This window comes from Misgurnus anguillicaudatus, chromosome 14 (assembly GCF_027580225.2).
Source record: "Misgurnus anguillicaudatus chromosome 14, ASM2758022v2, whole genome shotgun sequence".
In the NCBI taxonomy this organism is placed as follows: domain Eukaryota; kingdom Metazoa; phylum Chordata; class Actinopteri; order Cypriniformes; family Cobitidae; genus Misgurnus; species Misgurnus anguillicaudatus.
This window is the reverse complement of record NC_073350.2, coordinates 18,111,959-18,131,012: the sequence shown is the minus strand read 5'-3', so window position 1 is coordinate 18,131,012 and position 19,054 is coordinate 18,111,959. Positions and strand designations below refer to the sequence as shown.

The 19,054-nt window shown below is 37.7% G+C and overlaps 1 protein-coding gene across 11 annotated transcripts in view; it reads right to left on the bottom strand.

Moving 5' to 3' along the window:
• magi1b (membrane associated guanylate kinase, WW and PDZ domain containing 1b) overlaps positions 1–19,054 on the bottom strand; it is a 168,528-nt gene that overhangs the window by 31,261 nt on the left and 118,213 nt on the right. For 8 of the 11 annotated variants that reach the window (XM_055183955.2, XM_055183962.2, XM_055183959.2 and 5 more), the window contains 5 exons: positions 17,799–17,856; positions 16,904–17,007; positions 13,665–13,781; positions 11,807–11,992; positions 10,966–11,601 (listed from right to left, as the gene is read on the bottom strand). In XM_055183955.2, the coding sequence (XP_055039930.2) occupies positions 10,966–11,601; positions 11,807–11,992; positions 13,665–13,781; positions 16,904–17,007; positions 17,799–17,856 (1,101 nt within the window). The remainder of the gene's footprint in view (positions 1–10,965; positions 11,602–11,806; positions 11,993–13,664; positions 13,782–16,903; positions 17,008–17,798; positions 17,857–19,054) is intronic. The other 3 variants (XM_055183960.2, XM_055183961.2, XM_055183964.2) reach the window with 2 other exon arrangements.

Here is a 19,054-nt window from a genome sequence, read left to right as displayed (position 1 = left end):
ACTTCAAGGAGGAGATCGCATCAATTTCCGCTCATGCTTCCTTTGAGAAGCACTGCTTATGATCACGACATCCTATGATCTTGACAGATTCATTATTTATTCAAAAGCTTAAGCAAAATCACAAAATGATGTTAAAATAATACAGCTGAACTTTATGGCGTATATCTATTTTGATTTGATTTCTTTGTGCGATACTCCGGTGCTTTCGATAAATCTTGCTTGCATTATGGATGTTGTATCTGCATATTACCGAATATTAGGCAAACCAACGAATACAATCTGTGCAAATACACTTTTGAGTATTATGCATATTTAGTGTCAAAGCACTAAATATAATTTAATAAGTAGCCATGTAAGAAGCAGCAACGTAAGGCAGTAATTATCACAAAATTAAGTAAAATAGGGCATTTGCCTTCTAATGGTGGTTTAACAGCAATAAAAAATCATATCTGTGATTAAATTTGCAAAAGCTCAGGCTTGCTCAACAATAAAGTAAGAGCAACCAGCGGCACGTCCGCCTACTACCGACTAACAGTGCTGAATTCTGGAGACCTCTGGAGATCAAGGGCAATAAAATATTTGAGGGCAATATTTGTGAGCAACAGAAACACAATCATGTGTGCATGTTTTCTATTGCATGTACTGTCTCTAACTGACATGGGCTGCAATTGGATGTGACAGCATGGGGTGACGTTAAAATAGCCCTGTGGAGACACACGGACACATCAAGATGTCTTTATCTATTTACCTTTGCTTTTGTAGACTCAGTAGAGCTATACAAACATGCCAATCAAAAATAATAGAGGGTAAAATATAATAAATAAATAAGATGCAGACTTAACCAGAGATGAAAATATCTGTCTGTCCTTCTGGCATTTGTTCTCGGACGAGCGAGCGTGCTGCGTGTTGTGTGCAAGACAGACCGCCCCGATTTATCATTTTAACAGGAAACCCCACCGCAAAGTGCAGCAGAGCATCGTCATGGAAACAAGGTGTGATATTATGTGATTGGTGGGTTCTTTGCGGAGAATCAAGATTATTATTTTTTTTTGTGTGTGTGGTTTTATTCAGTGTTTGACTGTAATGCCGTTTATTTATGTTGTTGGATAATATGGCAAAGGATTAATGCAAAGTTAGTCTCCTTTAATCAATAATACTAATATTTGTTAATCTCCTTCTTTTCTTTATTCATCTGGCCTGAAAAGAAAATTAGGAAAGTTTGTATAAAGCGTCTATGTGTTCCTGTGTACGAACAGAATATGAAATTAAAACAGACGATTTTTTCGTTTGGCACATCACCTGTTGGTTTTAGAGCTGTCAATGTTTCGTGTCAATCACAGCAACATAAACAAGTAGGCCTACAGACTTCAAGCATTAAATATTTCAAATGGAATTCTGAAGAGTTGTTATTTCTTATATATTGTCAATACTATTTTGCAGTTTGCTTAGTTTTTCTCTCTCGAAGCTATTAGCACACACCAATGGATGCTTGCGGGCCAAAAATTGCTGGATTTATATCTGCTGGGTAGATCGACATGTACACTGTCATCACTGAGTGATGAGTCATAAAGCAAGAGGATCAGATAGTAGTATCTATTTTTTCATTTCGTTACATCTGTAGCTCGAGCATCTCTCCATTTCACAGATTGTGGGATAATTCTAGAACTCCAATCACTCCAGGAATTTGATTTTAATAAGTCTTTTTAGTCCCAGTGACCCCACACTGACATAAATACAAATGCATAAACTGTGAGTTGGTGCAATCACACATTCAGCTCATGAACACACTTGTGTTAAGCTCAATACCCCAGGCGTAACAGATGCATGAATCCCCCTAATATTGTGCATTTGTGAACGTGACATTTAGACCTAAACAGCTGAAAAGCATTTGCAAAAATATTGACAGCAGCCAAAACCTCACAGGAATGGAGGTCCAATAAAACAGATCTATCATTTGAAACCTCTGATTACAGTACAGACTCTGTCAATAGAAATAAGAGCAATGTATATCCTATAATCAAAAATGTTTTTTTTTTAATGAGATGTAATAGCCTAAATAATTTGTGATTTCATTTCAATGCATGCATGTATGTGTTTGTATCTGTGTTTCTGTAAAGAAGAGACATTTAAATCCTGTTTCTAGCCGTTATATCCTTCCACTGCCTCTCACTTAATTGGTTGGCCAGTGATAAAGCAGTGTCAATGTAAAGGAATGGTGTGTGTGAATGTGTGCTGTATGGCGTGGTGGGATTCGATGCCTGACATCAAGGCCAGCAATTAAAGGTTTGGTGCGAGTACTGTGAACACTGAAAAATCCCCTGACATGTTTTCTAGACGTTGGAAAAGTCTCTGGTGTGCATCGTCATTTCCCACTGAACTAAGGTCACTACGTCATTTAAAGGGGTCTTTTGTCCTGGAGGACCACTTACAATGTTAGTAAAGGTTTCTTCCTACAAAAATAGCAACTCAGATTTTTATTCTTTTCCATACTTTAACATTTTCTATTTGTTCTCTGACCCTCAGAAAAGAACATCCGTGTTTTTGCCTTCCCTTAATGACTTCATGTCAACCTCCTTTACACATACAAAATGATCGCGCATCCCTACCCTCGCGTACACGTAAAAAATGGATTACACTTCAGCCTTGACGCTAGGGCTGTCACAACGACTAAATAATCATCTCATCGTGATTGTTTGAGTTCATCGCAATGATTTCAGATCACCGCAATGATTGCACATCTCTTTAAAAAACACAAGGGGGAGCTGCAGCGTCTGTATAAATGAGACACTATCAGATTGCGCTCCTTAACTGACAGTGTAACATGATACATTACAAAGCCAAATTTCCAAAACAGCAATTCCAAATTTAGGGAAGTGAAAGATGCTTTTCTTAAGGATCTGTAAGGAATATTTTTTTGCAGCCACTACAAACATGTGATCAGTACTAATATGACCTTAGTAGAATTGGCTACTATTTTTAAGGCCTGTTTTGGTATAGTTAGATTAGTTTGATTGCATTTTTATTTTTAGTTATTTTTCTGTCTCTATTTATTTCTTATGAAGAACTAGCAGTTTTTAAAAGATTAAATTAAATAATTACTTTTAAATATGTATGATGCAGGGGTGCAAACTCCTCAGGGGTGAAAAAGGTGACAAAGATACAATTGCTAATTTTATATATATATATATATATATATATATATATATATATATATATATATATATATATATATATATATATATATAATTTGTATTTTCATTTTAATTTTAATAGTTTTATTAATTATTTATTCATTGTAAATCTTATTAATTTGAGTATTTACTAATACATTTTTTTAAAATCAAATTTGAAACTGTTAACCACAAACTAACATCAATTACTGTAATTACATAAACAAGAATTAATAAATGCTTACAATATATTGTTCATCGTTTGATCATAATGCATTTACTAATGTGAACAAATACAAAGCGTTTAGTGTTACAGAAACTTATTTAAAAAAGAAACTTAGTATTTCCTATTATTCAGTAGGCCTATACATAAACAAACAATTCAGGGTTTGTTCTGTTCACAGTAGGGCTGTCGCGGTAAACGCATGACCGCGCTACTGAAAAGCCCAACCGCATGGAAAAAAGCAACCGCAACAACCGCGCCTTTCACGTTAAATTCATGAAACTATATGCCGCCTTGTTTTTCACGACATACAGTACATGTATAAAAAAGGCCAAATAGATTGTCAAGAGTTAAGAGAGTAGGCCAATTTGTTTTTCGTAAATTTCAATTAAAAATGTAATACTTCATGTTTCGTTAAATCATACAGTGAATGTGTGAAAAAGTAAAACTGAGATGACAGAATATCTGTGGTGTCGTCTGCCTCTAGATGCAGTTTTAAAGATTAAAATTACTGATAAATATAACTGATAAACACAAATGACGGCAAAATATAACTGGTTGCTTACCAGCATTAAAACCTCATAAGCGTCCGCTCCGTGGATGCAGCCAATATAACGCTGCGGTTGCTTTTGTGAACTGAATGCACACTTGACTTTCACCTAGACATTTAGATATGCAAGTTTTTCATCAACAGTATCTGCGTGAAAGATTTTAAACATTGATGATTATCTGCCGACTCGACTGTTTCATCCCAGCATCCTCTATACACGGAGAGTCTGCTTTATTAACGGCTTTTCCTTCGGTCCGCGTGAGCTAAACGTTTCCGCTTTTTACTTTTTTACTCGCATATATTTCTACATATTTTCGACAAAGGAAGACACAAGATATAATATAAGTTATTATAGATAGCATTTAAGCTTGTTCTGAAATGATGACAAATCTGTGTGACTAAAAATGACATCTCCAGCTTAATTTAGCCAAAATAATGATACATTACATTCGTTAACCAACAATATATATACACGTTAATTTATCTAATAATGTATTATAAAAAAAACCCTAAATTATTATGAACTGCCTTCTGTATTGAATTAGTTTTGTACATTTACAGGTGCACAAATACTGGCTAATTTTAACTTCTTTAAGACACTGCTGTTCTGTATTGACCGATGCTCTGTTAATTTGCGCTTAACAAACCTAAATGATGTTCTTTAATTTATTTTTGTTTTCTCAAAAATATATTTAGCTGTAGTATAGCTTGTGTTAATCTTTTTTTCAGAAGGGGAAATACATGTAGCCTACCCTTCTACATTAGTTGACCTGATTGTTCTGGATTTTAAAAAATATTTTTCTTTTAGTAAATGAAGGTGGTAACCGCGACTGTTCAGTGTGATAGCTATATTATGAATATGAACCCTGAACGAGCAACTCGATTTCAATTCCTATACAATTCGATATACAAATATTACAGGTATTAAAGGTAGAAAAGGGATTTAGTTAAGAGCAGTGATAGATTTCTTTCAATGCCGTTTTATTAATACAAGTGACAGGAGCAAAATTAGGTAACTTCCCCTTGACCAAAGTCCGGATCTAATACTCTTACACATGCGTTTTCTCTTTCAGCTGTTTACTTTCTTTTACCTAAATAGTCGTGTTTATAAGGACACTTGCAAAGACGGGAATTTTGACGCATGTGTGTAACTTATTTGAGGCTAATACAGCGGCAAAATACTCACAAGCTCAATGAGAGGCGGATGCGCGACTTGCACGCTCCTTTCAAACTGAAACAGCTAACGCGCGCATATAGCACTGTTGTTTTTGTTTCAACGGCTTAAAATCACTTGTTTTAAAACTGCGGTGCTTAAATACCTGTACAAATGTTACGTTTTGGTGACCACGCGAACAGCAATGTGATGTGGGCGCGTAACCTTGATTAGAAAATACTACGAGTTAAGTGTGTGCGCTCATTCTGCACAGACTGTTTAAACTTCGGGAGCAAATAAGGTGACTATAAATTGTAAAACATAACCCGCCAAACTGGCTAGTGATTTGACATCATTACCACAATATCTGGAAATTATTTTCATATTTTCATTCATTGCGACCCTGTCGTAGACCCCCCTCACCCCTCATTTTCAAAAACTCATCGGATCTAGACGAATCACAAGGATGACCTATTTTGGATTAAAAACGGCGAATTTCGCCGAAAGGTGACAAGTTTGCACCCCTGATGATGTGTATTAATATTTACTGCCAGGTAAACCTTGCAAAATATTTAATTTAAATAATCACAACAATGTGTGAAAATTATTTCATGACCAAAAAAAGTGTGTCAAAACAATAAAACAGACAATTAATCATCATAACCGTCAAAGCCCTAAAACAGGCAATTAATCGTCATAATCGCCAGAATTTATTAGACAATTAACCGTCAGCCAAATTTCATAACCGTGACAGCCCTACTTGACGCTCACCTCTCCAAAAATGCAACAACTCAACAATTTTACACAGACCGCAACACTGTGGTGGCTCTGCTAGAACCCTTCCCTCAGGTTAAACATTTTTTTCGCATTTCCTCATACGCATTTCCGCTTGCAACCGTAAAAACAAAAATTAACCAAGTTTAGGAGCAATATTTAACAACTCAAGCTGCAACAAAATGTACACAACAAGTCGCTTCTTCATCGGCTTTTGCCTTCATACTGCGTATACACACTGGTAGCATGCCCATGGACACTGCCTCCTAGTGGTCTGCATATGTAACTGCACGTCGACGTGCACGACGACGCAAACGTATAAATGTAAACTGATGCGTAGCCTATGCAGAAGTATAAATCAACCTTTAGTGCTGTCCGACGAAAGCCTGTATTACATCGAAAAAGTATTATATGAAACAGTCTGTGCTAAAATGTGCCGCTTAACCTACTAGTCAGACTGAACGTCTGTCCCTCTTTCTTAACGTAGGGATATTTTAGAAAGATATTTAGATCTACAGGTGCTACATACTGTGCATGCATACTATAGTACATCAAAGTCTTTTTTCAAAAGATCAAGGAAAATTGGATTTAATGTGCTCTTTTTAATAAAACAGGAAACGATGGCTTTAAATCGCAACAAAAAGGACAGTTTAAGAATGTAAAATATAGGCCTACACTATTCATTGACTTTCCAAAGAAAAACAGGCACATTTCTTCGCCATTGTTCCCTATTGGGTTCTCAGTGGTGCTTCAAAAATGAACTGCCATATAGCAGGCAGGCCAAACGCTTTCTTTTTCTGCTTCCTGTGGTCTGTGCATAAATTACACTACAAAAAGCTCCAGTAAAAAGCAGTATGACGTGGGTTCAGTAAGCGATCAAGCCCTGGAGGACAACGGGCTTTTGCTGAAGAAGTCAGGCGCCGGCACTATTGATGAGCCACAAAAGATATAAGCGCTGCATATACTTTTGTTTACATGATGGTAACTGTCGCAAATGACAAATAGGGAGGTTTTAATACAACAGACTCTGGCCTTGCAATTGGCATGCAGCAATTTCCCGGCTGTGTTAAAAGCACTTACACAAGACAGATAGGAGTGCTTTCAATTCATCAAATTAATAATCCGAATGCCAACCATTAACTGAATGCCCCTGAAAACAGGCAAAACAGGAATTTGAAGCCGATTATAAAAGGCGCTAGGATTTGTGTGCACAAAACTCTATGAAACAATGACTTTTATCAGTAAGGATTTGAATTGCTTTGACACTCAAGTGCTGGTATTCACCGTTTCACTTGCACAAACACAGTCAGTCTATTATTTTTTGATGGTCTGTTTCTTTTAATCTCATTTTCTGCCTACGGATGTCTCTTTCAATGGCACTGACTGGCTGCAGCTAACCTTGAGATTTCCATCTCAACTTCTTCCTTCACAATTCAGGGAGCAGTATGGACGTGTCAGGTGGGGCTAACAGACAACGGATATTGGCAGCCCTCGAGGGAAAAGCAGAAGTCGCATACTTCATATTCATGAACAGGACTGACCTGCCACCTGAGGCCGTGTCTGTGTGCACCTTACAATGCCACTTTCTCTTTCAATCCTGATGCATAAGCTCTCTCATTCAGAAACAGGATCTTTCTTTAACTGTAAGATTTTCTTCTGTATTTCATTTATACCCTTTCATTTTTTGTTTCATGAAGCAAGACTTTTTGTGTCTTAGTCACCCTGTGTCTTATTCGAGCCAAAAACGCCCACTTAGGTGGACTGATTGACCAATCACAGGTTTTTCCCAAGACATTTTGGACCTGTTACAAGACAACATTTACAAACATATACAGGAACGTTTTTAATGGGGCTTGACTTTTCGTTTACATTGGAGTCAAGATAATGAGTTTAATAATGCGTCTCCAAACAAAGTTTACAAAATGTTGGCGTTTTCAATCCAGGGTCCCACCTCATCGTTCGCCTAAACAAAACAGCTCAATATTTCTGATATCTTGATTGTTTGTATTAGAGGTCTTCACGAGTCCACTTACATCCGAAAACCAGAGGTCCGACCCAAGAGGGTTCGGGTCTAAAAGTGTCACGGGTTGAGTATAATATTAGCCGCCTCTGGCAATTTAAATGAATATGTTTTTGCCGAAAGGACCAGAGAAGACCCGAACTATCTCGCGTGTGTGCATCAAGTCCTTTTCCAGCCTCTCATATGTTTGCCGTTTACATTCGGGGACAGTCGGTTTCAAAAAACTGCCACTGTGTCAGACTTGGGTCTAAGTGTTGGGCAAGTTACTGAAAATTAGTAATTAGTTACAGCTACTTTTTTTAAAAGTAATTGAATTACTCTCCCAGTTACTGTGTATCAAAAGTAATTAGTTACTAGGAAAAGTATCTTTTAAGTTACTTTTATGTCTGCTTTTTAAATGTAAATATGAACAGTAATGAACAGCCAAACACAATATTTTTAGACTTAGGCTGCGTTCACACAGTACCATAATACGGTTGTCAAACCCGTATTTGAGTCCTTAAGACGGTTCCGTTCACACGCAGTTCGGTTATTTACGGGTTTGACAACCGCATTCTATAACCGACTTCACACCCGTAACTTTTCGGGTTTCACAACCGTATTTACAGAGAAGCTGTGCCGTGTGAACGGAATCGCACTGGACAACCAGTTGTCTGTCACGTCATTTGTTGCTCTTTGTGTTAAGAAAACGTTACAGTGCATGAAAATGACTGCAAGCTACGCACCAGAATTGCTCCATAAGGTTTATGTGATATTATATTACCTTCATAGACGCCACAGAACATATTACATTACGCATAAAATTGCGTGCAGCCAAGTAAGTGAGATATATAAACTTTAAACTTTAAAAGTGGACGATTAATGTAATGTTAACTGTATAATAAAAGGGATATAAAAATTAGCTGTTTATTTACTCACCTTTTATCTTCAGTAGAGCAATAAAGAAGATATTTTGCAAAAAAAAAACCCATCTGTGATTCATATCATGCAAGGCAAAATATGCGTCACTTTGAGAGGTCAAAAAGCAGATATATCCAATACAAAAGTAATCTCCATGACTCCTGGTGACATTTTTTGCTGCTTGTGAAGCAAATCGGTTGGTTTTTGCAGGATATTGAACCTTATTTACAACATTATTAGCATCCATACAGAACTGTGGTAACATATAAAGTGCGCTTTTTACACTCCCACTCTTTAGGTGGCGCTAAGAGGCTGGTTTTGCCTGCGGATGGTAAACCATACTCTCTGCGCCACCTACAGAGCGGGAGCGTAAGCGCACTTCCTTCCTATTTGGCTGCGTTAATGGTTTAAATAAAGTTCGATTTCTTGCAAAAACGGATCGATTTGCTTCATAAGTCATTATGATTACTTTTATATTGTATATATCTGCTTTGGTAAAACGTGCAGTTGCTGAAACTGATTTTATGTTCATTCATTTTGGAAATTAAAACTTTAATAAGGAACCACCCTTGTTTATTTTTCTCTGCACAATGGTAAGCGTTACACCAGCCAGCTGTTTTTGTTAATTACATAAATAAAGTTTGCCCATTGCATAAATAATACTTTTTTAAATATATTCGTCCGTCACTATGGTTACAGGCGCCGCGTGTAACTAGAATACGGGTTTGAGGTCGGTTGCTCGTTCATACAGGCAGTGTTCTATTTGTGTCTTTAATTTGCTTTCTGAACAGGACACTTCCAGACTCACACCTGTAAGTAAATACGGTTGTCACTCCCGAAATTTTGTCGTGTGAACGCACCCTTATTTATTGTAATCAACAGGTAGTAAGTCCAGTCTAATACTTAAAACGAAATAACTGTAAAAGTCTGTAAACTTTAACTATTTACAACTTATTTTAGTAAAGTTTCTTATATGGATGGGCTCGCAAGACTCTAAAATCACATACTGTAGGAGCCTATTTTGCTTTAGATTCAGCCTTTGAACATTTTTGTTAGAAATTAATAATATGTAAGCTTACTTTATTTATGTATATCATTTAGACCATTTAGACAAATATTCTGTATGTTTACATTGAAAATATTTAATGTGTTAAAATTGTGTACTGTCTCTTTAAGAATTTGGGGACTGTGTGAAGCTAGCAGCTATTGCGCTCTCTGGAATGCAGTTTCAATTTCAATTAAACGAGAAACAAGATTAAAGGAAGATATTTAATCAGAAAACGGAGTACGTTGATTGTTTTGTCAGACACGGAGTGAGTGAAACCGAAACCAAAACTGAAACTTGCGCAATCGCGGATTGATCTCTTCCATGAAAGCCGATGTAAACGTCTGAAAACATATCAACATTTCTCAGATTTATTACTTTTGTGGACTACAAATTCAAGTTGATGTCATACTGGGAATGTTTGGCAAAGATAATTTACACCTTGAGACCGAATGGACTTATGACTGGCGCACAATTTATAAACAAAGGTATGTTGTCCTGTTTAGATTTTTCATGTTCATTCTGTACGTACTGTCGGCCCTGATGAAGTTTAATGATCCATTGCGCCGCCCACCATGGTCCTGCGACATTAGATCAGAAATGTCTTGTCTGCAAGTGTAAATTTATCACAAAATAGAGTAATGCGAGTAACGAACTCATTTAAATTTCAGTAATTGTAACTGCGTTACTTGATTTAAAAAAATACTTCGTTACTTGCTCGTTACTGCTACTTTGTAGTAGTTTGTCTCTAGTTGAGTCTTTAAAAAAATTATATGCACGTGTGGTTCGAGTAAAAAATTATTCGGGTAATTTCAGGTCAGGTACATTTCTTTGGACCCGAGAAGACCTCTAGTTGGTTTTTATCACACTGTATAAGACTTGTAGTGTGTAGTGTTTCTTTACAAAGTAACACTGCCACCTACTGGTCTGGCACACATAACACAGTGCTTTTAGAGATCTTAATGGATCCATGTTGTGTATACATGTTTCCTTTTTTTACTATAACATTGTCGTGTAAACGTAGCCTCAGAGATTACGAAATTACGCCAACTTTTTCCCTTTTGACCGCTCTCTCACACAAATACATTTTATCACACTCATAAAAATAAAAAATTTCCATGTGCGCTCACCTCTTTGTACCAGCATGGTCACCTCACTGCCTTTAGGGCACTTGCTGAGCATGTCGACCACCTGATTGTGCGTCAGGTTCTGCACATTCCTCTTGTTGACCTCCATGATGATGTCCCCTTCCCTAAGACCTCTGCATCGTGGGTAATCCACTATCTGCTTCACGCGCTGGCCTCCCCCAGAGGGGCTATCCGCTATTGTGAAGCCAAATCCTTTGTCGCCCTTCTCCATGTGAACGGTAATTAGCTCAGGCTGGGTCGCGATTGAAGACGCCAAAGTCACAACATCGCTGGGATAACCGTGAGAACCGTTGGATGCCAACTCTGCTGAAGGGCTGTGGGGACGTGGCGGATCATTGGAACCGTTCAGACTACCGCCGCCACCTGCCGATTCGCTCCCGTGACTGGACGGAGAGTCGTAGCTTTCTTTTCCGTTGACGATAATTGGCTCCTTGTCCAGAATGGCCACAGAGGTCACCAGGCTGGTATTAGGGTCATCAGGGTCAAAGGGCAATGGGTAGCCACGGCAGAGTTCGAGGTCAACCATTGAACCAATAGGGATGGACTGGAAGATCTTAACGACCTGGGCATGCGTGTAACCCAGTACACAGGTGTCGTTCACACTCACAATAACATCACCTGTAAAGAAAATAAGGATGTTATGTTTTGACATTACGCATGCTCCAAAAATGCTGTTATGTTTTTTGACCCATTCAAACCTACAATTTCTAACCTAATATTTAGATTTGACCCAGCCATGGATTGAAACAACCCACCATTTTTTTAAAGTGCAAGAATAAATACAGACTATACACCTAATAAGTGTCCACAGTATGGTTCTTACCAGTTTCCATTTTTCCATCCAGGGCAGCTGGGCCATCGAGCACCAGACTTTTAATCTGCAGGAACTCATCTGGTTCGTCTCCTCCTACGACAGTGAAGCCGAACCCACGCCTGCTCTTCTTCAGCTTAGTGTTAATGAACGTCCCGTTCAGTTCTGCTGGGTTCCTTGTGAAAAATGGCTTTCCTCCTGCAATATCAACAGCATTGTGAATTTGAGAGCAATGGGAATATCTAAAGGTACACCTGTTGGCCATAGGGATGCACGATAATTCGCATTTGATTGTCATTGCGCGTCAGTGAAGCCGGTCCCGTGACTAGTAGCAAATCGCCACCACCCTCCTTCAGATGGTGCGGCACTCACTACACAAAGCCTTAGTTCAATGAAAATCGGGGCAATTTCGCATTAAATATCGCGGACTTATCAACTGTGATATGTATGCGATATTGCCCAGCTTGTCAGTGAACTACGGCTTTGTGCAGTAAATGCCGCTCCATCTGAATAGCAGGTTATGGCGATTTACTACCAAATCAAGGAACCGGCTTTACTGACGAGATGCGCATGATATCGCATGCGAATTCTCGCGCATCCCTGTTGGCCATGGTGTATAATGAGATGTTTATTGACACCTCTGTGTATTAAAATGCAGCAAACCTTGAGTACATTTTGAGTTAAGGCTATATGATGAAGTTAACTCTACCACTCACACTGTTGTTATGTTGGCTTGACAAAGCTAGCACACTTTTATTGTACAAAGTTTGGTTAGGGTTCTTTATTCCTAAATTAAGACTTGAAAAACTTCCTTTAAATGTGACTTGATATTTTTTATTTCTTTCTTTCTAGTTTTACGGTATAAAACAAGGCTTTGTTAAGCCAACATCAAAGTTTGACAAATTTTCTTTTTTAGTGTCAGTATTGCAATTTTTAGGAATGCTATTGTGTAAAACTGTTATTATGTTGTACAGCAAAATTGTCAACATAAATATAAATCTGGTAGCTGGCGGTCAATCCTAGATCAGAGCAAAAATGCAGTTAGCAAATAGGGTATGAAAAGAAATAAATGTATGGGTGGAGGAGAAGGAAGTGATTGGCTAAAGAAATGTCATGTGATCTATTCATCATGGTCTGTCAGGACAAAAGGATTAGAGGAAGCTGCAGAGATACCCTGAGGAGAGAGACATACTGAATACTGAATATATATATGATTGATCATGATAAAGATTTAGATATGGGGGACAACAGAGAGAGAGAGAGAGTGTGTAAGAAAGAGAGTATAATAAAAGTATAATAATGCATACATCTATAAAATTGCATATACAGTGGTGTCTGAAACTGGTAAAAAAGGTTTCCTTGTGGAAAATATTAAATCCAGAATTTTTTATCTTGTTTGAATCCTGCTGTATATGCTTCTAAATAAATCATTTCTTATTCAATGACTCTATAAAGCATGAGCCTTGGCCAGAACTTCACACATCAAATCATGTGATGAATTATTGATGTAATCTTTTGAAACGACAAAATCTCTTTTTATTATCTGTACATGTCCTTGACTTGTACGTAACACTTTATTCTTTAAGCGATGACACTTTTAAAAGCCCCTTAGAAATCAAAAGAGCACCCACGTGAGAAGGTTTGTGGGACGAGGAGTTATTCTTTACCTTCAATAGAGAGTGCAAAAAAATAAAAGCATCATCTAAAATGAAAATACTGGACCTACAAACAACACAACAACAGCACACACAGTGGGCCGAGGAAAGGAAGATTTGGAAAAAAATGAGTGAAGTGTAAATGTCCACCAAGTAAAACGTCACGCATGGGTGTGTATGTTACAAAAAAACAAAAAAGAGGAGGCAGCACATACGTTTAGCCCCCATCTGGGTTGGTAGTGGAGGGGCGATGCCAGGATCTCTGTAAGTCTCTTGGTGGTTAGCAGCATAGCTTGCTAGCGGTGCTCCTGACGAATGCTCCTCTATCCATTCTGAAAGAGTGAAGGGTGTACTTCCTTTTTTGTGTCTGTCTTTCAAGTCAAATGCACTTCCTGCCTGTTTAAACTTAATACTGAAGTAGTGCAATAGGCAGCCTTAGAGCCAAAATGGCCGACAGTAATTAAAATATAAGTGTCCCCTATGGTGCCCTAACTACTTCTAAGTGCAAAACACAGATCTCAAATTGCATATTATCAGTATTGTATTACAAACAGTGAGACAATAAGATACTAAACTTAAGGGAGAAGAAGTTATTAGGTAATCAAAAAAGTGATATTCAGCTGAGCTGGCTGGAAACAAATCCATGAGTGTCCCAAAGTGGTCAACTTGCTTTAGACCATTTATAAAGGGGAAGCTTTTAAAGTCAACATGAACTCAAAATTGAATGCATTTATTGTCTATGTATACAGGTTCAAAGTCTTTCTGTGCAAAAATATCAGGGCTTAAAAATACGATTCGCGTTCGTCTTTCATAGAAATGTGAACACTTGCTTGTCTTTAAAACATGTATGTTACTAAGTCTGATTATGTATCATGTGGCTGCAATAGTGTGTAGTGTTTCTATCCACTTGTTAAGTCATGACGTAAGGAAAACCGTTTCCGGGTTCAAGTCTCCACTCATTTCAATGCTGTTTATGAACACAATTTATTCATATTACACATCTAAGTCTAGTTTATAAACTCACAGTGTACGCTGCAGTCTCAAGGCTCACAGAATCACCAACAGCAATATATTAAAAATGTGTAAAAAAATCAGGATTGGGTGTTTTTGGTAGTTTTGCATTATGTTACAAGTGTATATTAGTGTGATTTTTGAGATGCCTAAGACATTTCAGATTGGTTGGACCCGGAAGTGGTGCATGACGTCAGGCTTAACAAATGAATACTGACCGCAAATGCTTGTTTGGATTGGCAAGAAAATTCAAACATCAATTCCTGATAAAAATCAACATTTTTTAATTAAATACCCTGTTTCACTGAAAACTAAGCAAAATAGGCTGTAAATGCATTTTATTTTGACTTTAATACTGGTTTCTTCTGGACTCAAATGGAGCCAGTGTAATAAAACATCCTGATTATAACTTTAATCCAAGACCTTTTATCCAAGACCTGAAATGACAAATGTGCCCAAAATACAAACTTTCATTTAATTACATCAAATTTGTTCATAATTTTTTTTTGATACTTTGTGAATGATGTATTTTTGTTCTCTGATAATGTCGGAATTGACCTATGGCTAAGCCATGTCCCCAAACGCGATGAGCCAATCACGGTGCGCATAACTAAACCAATACACTCGGACATTCTCTGCTTCCACTTCCATTGAAATGCATTGCAGTTAGTCAGTTTTCATTCGTTTTTATATGTCTTTATTTTCATTTTAAGTTTAAAATAGTCAAACGGTGTGCATAGGGTACATGCAACTCAGACACTAGGTATCCCGAGAGGCTGGGCGACGTTGTGTATTTTTACCATTTCCCAAGCCACATTTCAACCGATAGGGCTGTGCAAAAATATCGATACAGCTAGCTCTACTATTGATATTTTAAAAACCATCAAATCCCTCTGTGTGCATCAAAGGACCTCCTCTGCTGTTGCTGTAGTTGTCACTGTCCAGTTGTCTGCCATATACGGACATTTGGCCAATGTCTCAGAAGTTAGAGGGAGTGAGAAAATGGCATAAAATGTAAAAACAGAACAGATTGCGATACTTTTCCCGGTTTTTTATCAAAAATGTAAAAAATCAAATAGTATCGAAATGTATCGCAACATGCAACGCACCGTATTGTACCGTGATACGTATCGTATCATGACCCATGTATCGTGACACGCATCATATCGGGAGGCCCTTGCCAATACCCAGCCCTATCAACCGAGGTAACGTTAAGTGTCTGCTCTGGATTAAGTTATGTGGTAGACCACAACACCAACTAAACATGAATATATTAAACAAGCATGTCTACATCTGTTCTAAGCCAAGTCAATAATGTATTTAAACGTTATCTTTAATATATCTAACGCAGCGTTAGACTAACATTAGAAAACGTTAACATTAGCTTCTAGCTGCGTTGTACATTATGTCACTTGACAACTTTTTATTGACCTTCTCAACAATAATATTATTAAAGGTACAGTGTGTAAATTTTAGCGGCATCTAGTGGTGAGGTTGTGGATTGCAACCAACAGCTCAGTCCACTGTTCACAGATACAGATAGAGAAGCTACGGAAGCCGCCACAGGACAAACATTCGTTAAGGACGTTTGTTTGTTAAAGGAGCATTTCACCCGTAGAAACATTAATCCTTATCGAAAGTGCGTAATATTTGTAATATTTCGAATTTAGTGCCTATTTGACCGAGAAAAGGGGTGTTTGTAGTCTCACCCCCTCAACAAAGATATTGGACTTCCTGCTTTCAATGATGCAAAATGATGATTTTTACATCATTGAAAGAAGGAAGTGCAACACTAAAATCTGTATTTCTTCTGTCTCATGGGAAACTGAGGAAATGATGCACGACATCAAAAACATGACTCTAACGATACAAAGCTTAATGCAAATGGGTGAAGTGTCCCTTTAAGGGCTGTTGTAGAAACATGGCGGCACAAAATGGCGACATCCATGTAAGGGACCCGCTTGTGCATGTAGATAAAAAATCATTCTAAGGTGATAGAAACATAACGGTTCATTATGTAAGGTCTTTATACACCACTGATATTATAGTTTTATAAATGATATTGCATTTCTGTCAAGAGATCCTTTTCAAATTTACACACTGCGCCTTTAATATAACCCTCCAATGCATAGTAAAGCCCTTTTGATGACTTCGAGATGATATATAGCCTTTCTGTCTCCAAAAATCGTCAATTGCCTCCTGTGAAATCTCTCCTACTGTGACAGCTGCCATAGCGCCTGTCACCGAATGTTGATCGTTTGTCCGAGTGAGTGGAGGGGGCGTGGCTTAGCCATAGGTCAATTAAATGTAACTTTAATGGTATGAAAAGTTAAATCAAAGTAAAATGACATTTCTCTTATCAAAACAACGGCAGAAAATGACAGACACATACAATCACACATATGTAATAAAAGAAAAGTGGCATGCTGGGCCTGAAACGAACCTCGGATATACCGCTCACCTTCAGCGGGCTGAGACTGTTCCAACTGTTTCTTCCTTTTAGCCTCTAGAATCGGGTTCTCATACTGGGTCTTCCTGTTAATATGGCTGGAAGACAAACAGAAAGAGAAAGAGAGAGAGAGAGAGAGAGAGAGAGAGAGAGAGAGAGAGAGAGAGAGAGAGAGAGAGAGAGAGAGAGAGAATGATGATGAGTGACCCAGAGGACACAGTCAATAACAAAACTAGAGGGAGAAAAAGAGCAGGTGAGAAATAAAGTGAATTAATTCACAGAAACGCTCATAAAAAGAGCTATAAAGCGTATGGCTGAAAGCCTCTGCGTTTATTTAAAATTCTAAGTTAAAAAAATTCAAAAGCTTGCTATTCTCTTTAATCTTATTGCTTAAAAGCCAAATCTATCCAGGGCTTAGATAGCCGGGCATGCTTTATAAATACCGATCTACGCCGACATAAAACACCATCACCGCATCTACCAATAAATTCAGTCTTATATGTTTATCACCCAGCTGTCTTCCTGGCCACAAATCGGTCTGTAGAAATAGCGAGAGCTATAAAACCACTCGAAACATACTTAAACAACTCCAAAAGACAAAAACTGCAACGTTTCCTGCCTCAGAGGTATTGCTTTGAAACAACTTCAAAACATATGAATGCATTCATATTAATGCGCGCAGTAAACCCAAGGGTCCCTCTGAAGAGAAACAAGTTTTCAAAATGGTAACGGCAACAAAGGGTGTGTACCGCCCTAATGAATCGGGCCCAATCAGAAGAGAGAGGCTGCCTGTTTGATGTTTTTGAATGATGTCAGATATTGAAGTCAGGGGACTGAAGATGATGTGGAAATGAAAGAGTATTATGGGTAATAATGATGAGTCACTTACTCAACGTAATACACTCCATAGACCGGATCATCAATCTTCTCCCAGCCTGTGGGCAGCTCTGGAAAAGGAGCAAAAACACAAGAGATCTTAACATCATTGTTACTAATTTAACAAGTCTTTTATCAAGTCCTTTATCATTTGAATTTTCTACCAATTAAAACTTCAGACATTTCAAACTAGCAAGCCAGACATCTTAAATATATAATGGCCATACTCAGAACATCATCTATTATATATAACTAAATAATGCAAGGTGCATCTTAACATAGACGTTGATGTAGATTGTTCGATATATAAAAAGCTAAGACACAATTCTCTGACAAATTCTCTCTGTGATGAATGCAAAAACCGTATCTGTTCCTTGACAATTCTCTTTGACCTGGCAAACAAGGAAAGTATGAAACAACATAAAAATATTCAAAGTACACTGGTGACAACTGCACCCAAACAACAGAGGATATATGGGTTTGATCGCAAAACTGTTAGGGTGAAAAATACACAAAACGTCTCCCTAGAATAACAGAATAATAATGAAAAGCCAAGACTGCAGCCGACATTGATATATGCCTTCATACATATGAAAATATTGTTTTCTTTACCATGGATATGCCTGTTTAGGCAGAAATGTCTTGGCGCCCGGGACACAGAACATCTATATTAGCATAGTGCCTGGAGCACACAGGAAACTCATCATTACCGCTCCCATAGAGAGCAACTTCTATATTGTGCCAGTTTCTAATTGGCCAATGAGAGCCGTGCGCATTTCTAATTTTTTCTGCAAAACAAGATCTCATTATCACTCCTAAGCAGCGAAAGCAAATAAGGCTGACTGTTGTACAGATATAATGAACATATAAATGTCAGACAACACTAATTACTTACAAATAAAGATCTACTGGTAAGCAAGCTCGGTCTCAGAGCTAAAATTTTCAATCAACAAGTGTTTTTGTTGGGTTAAATCTAAGCCGTAGGATTTACGCAAATGTGAGATATTATGAGGTTCGCAAAGAGCTAAAGCTGAAGCAAAAGTCAAAGGCAATGTTTCTGCATTATACTAAATAAACCAAATTATCGTTTCCACATGCATAAATTGGTGAAACCTTTTTTCTTCCCTGCAAATGTAATCCATACTAGTGGTTAACCAATATGGGTTTTTATATCCAAAGCCTATATCGATATTGATAAATCAATTTAGGTTATTCTATTGGCCGATATAAAGTCGATATTTGCCAAATGTCATTACATTACAAACTAGG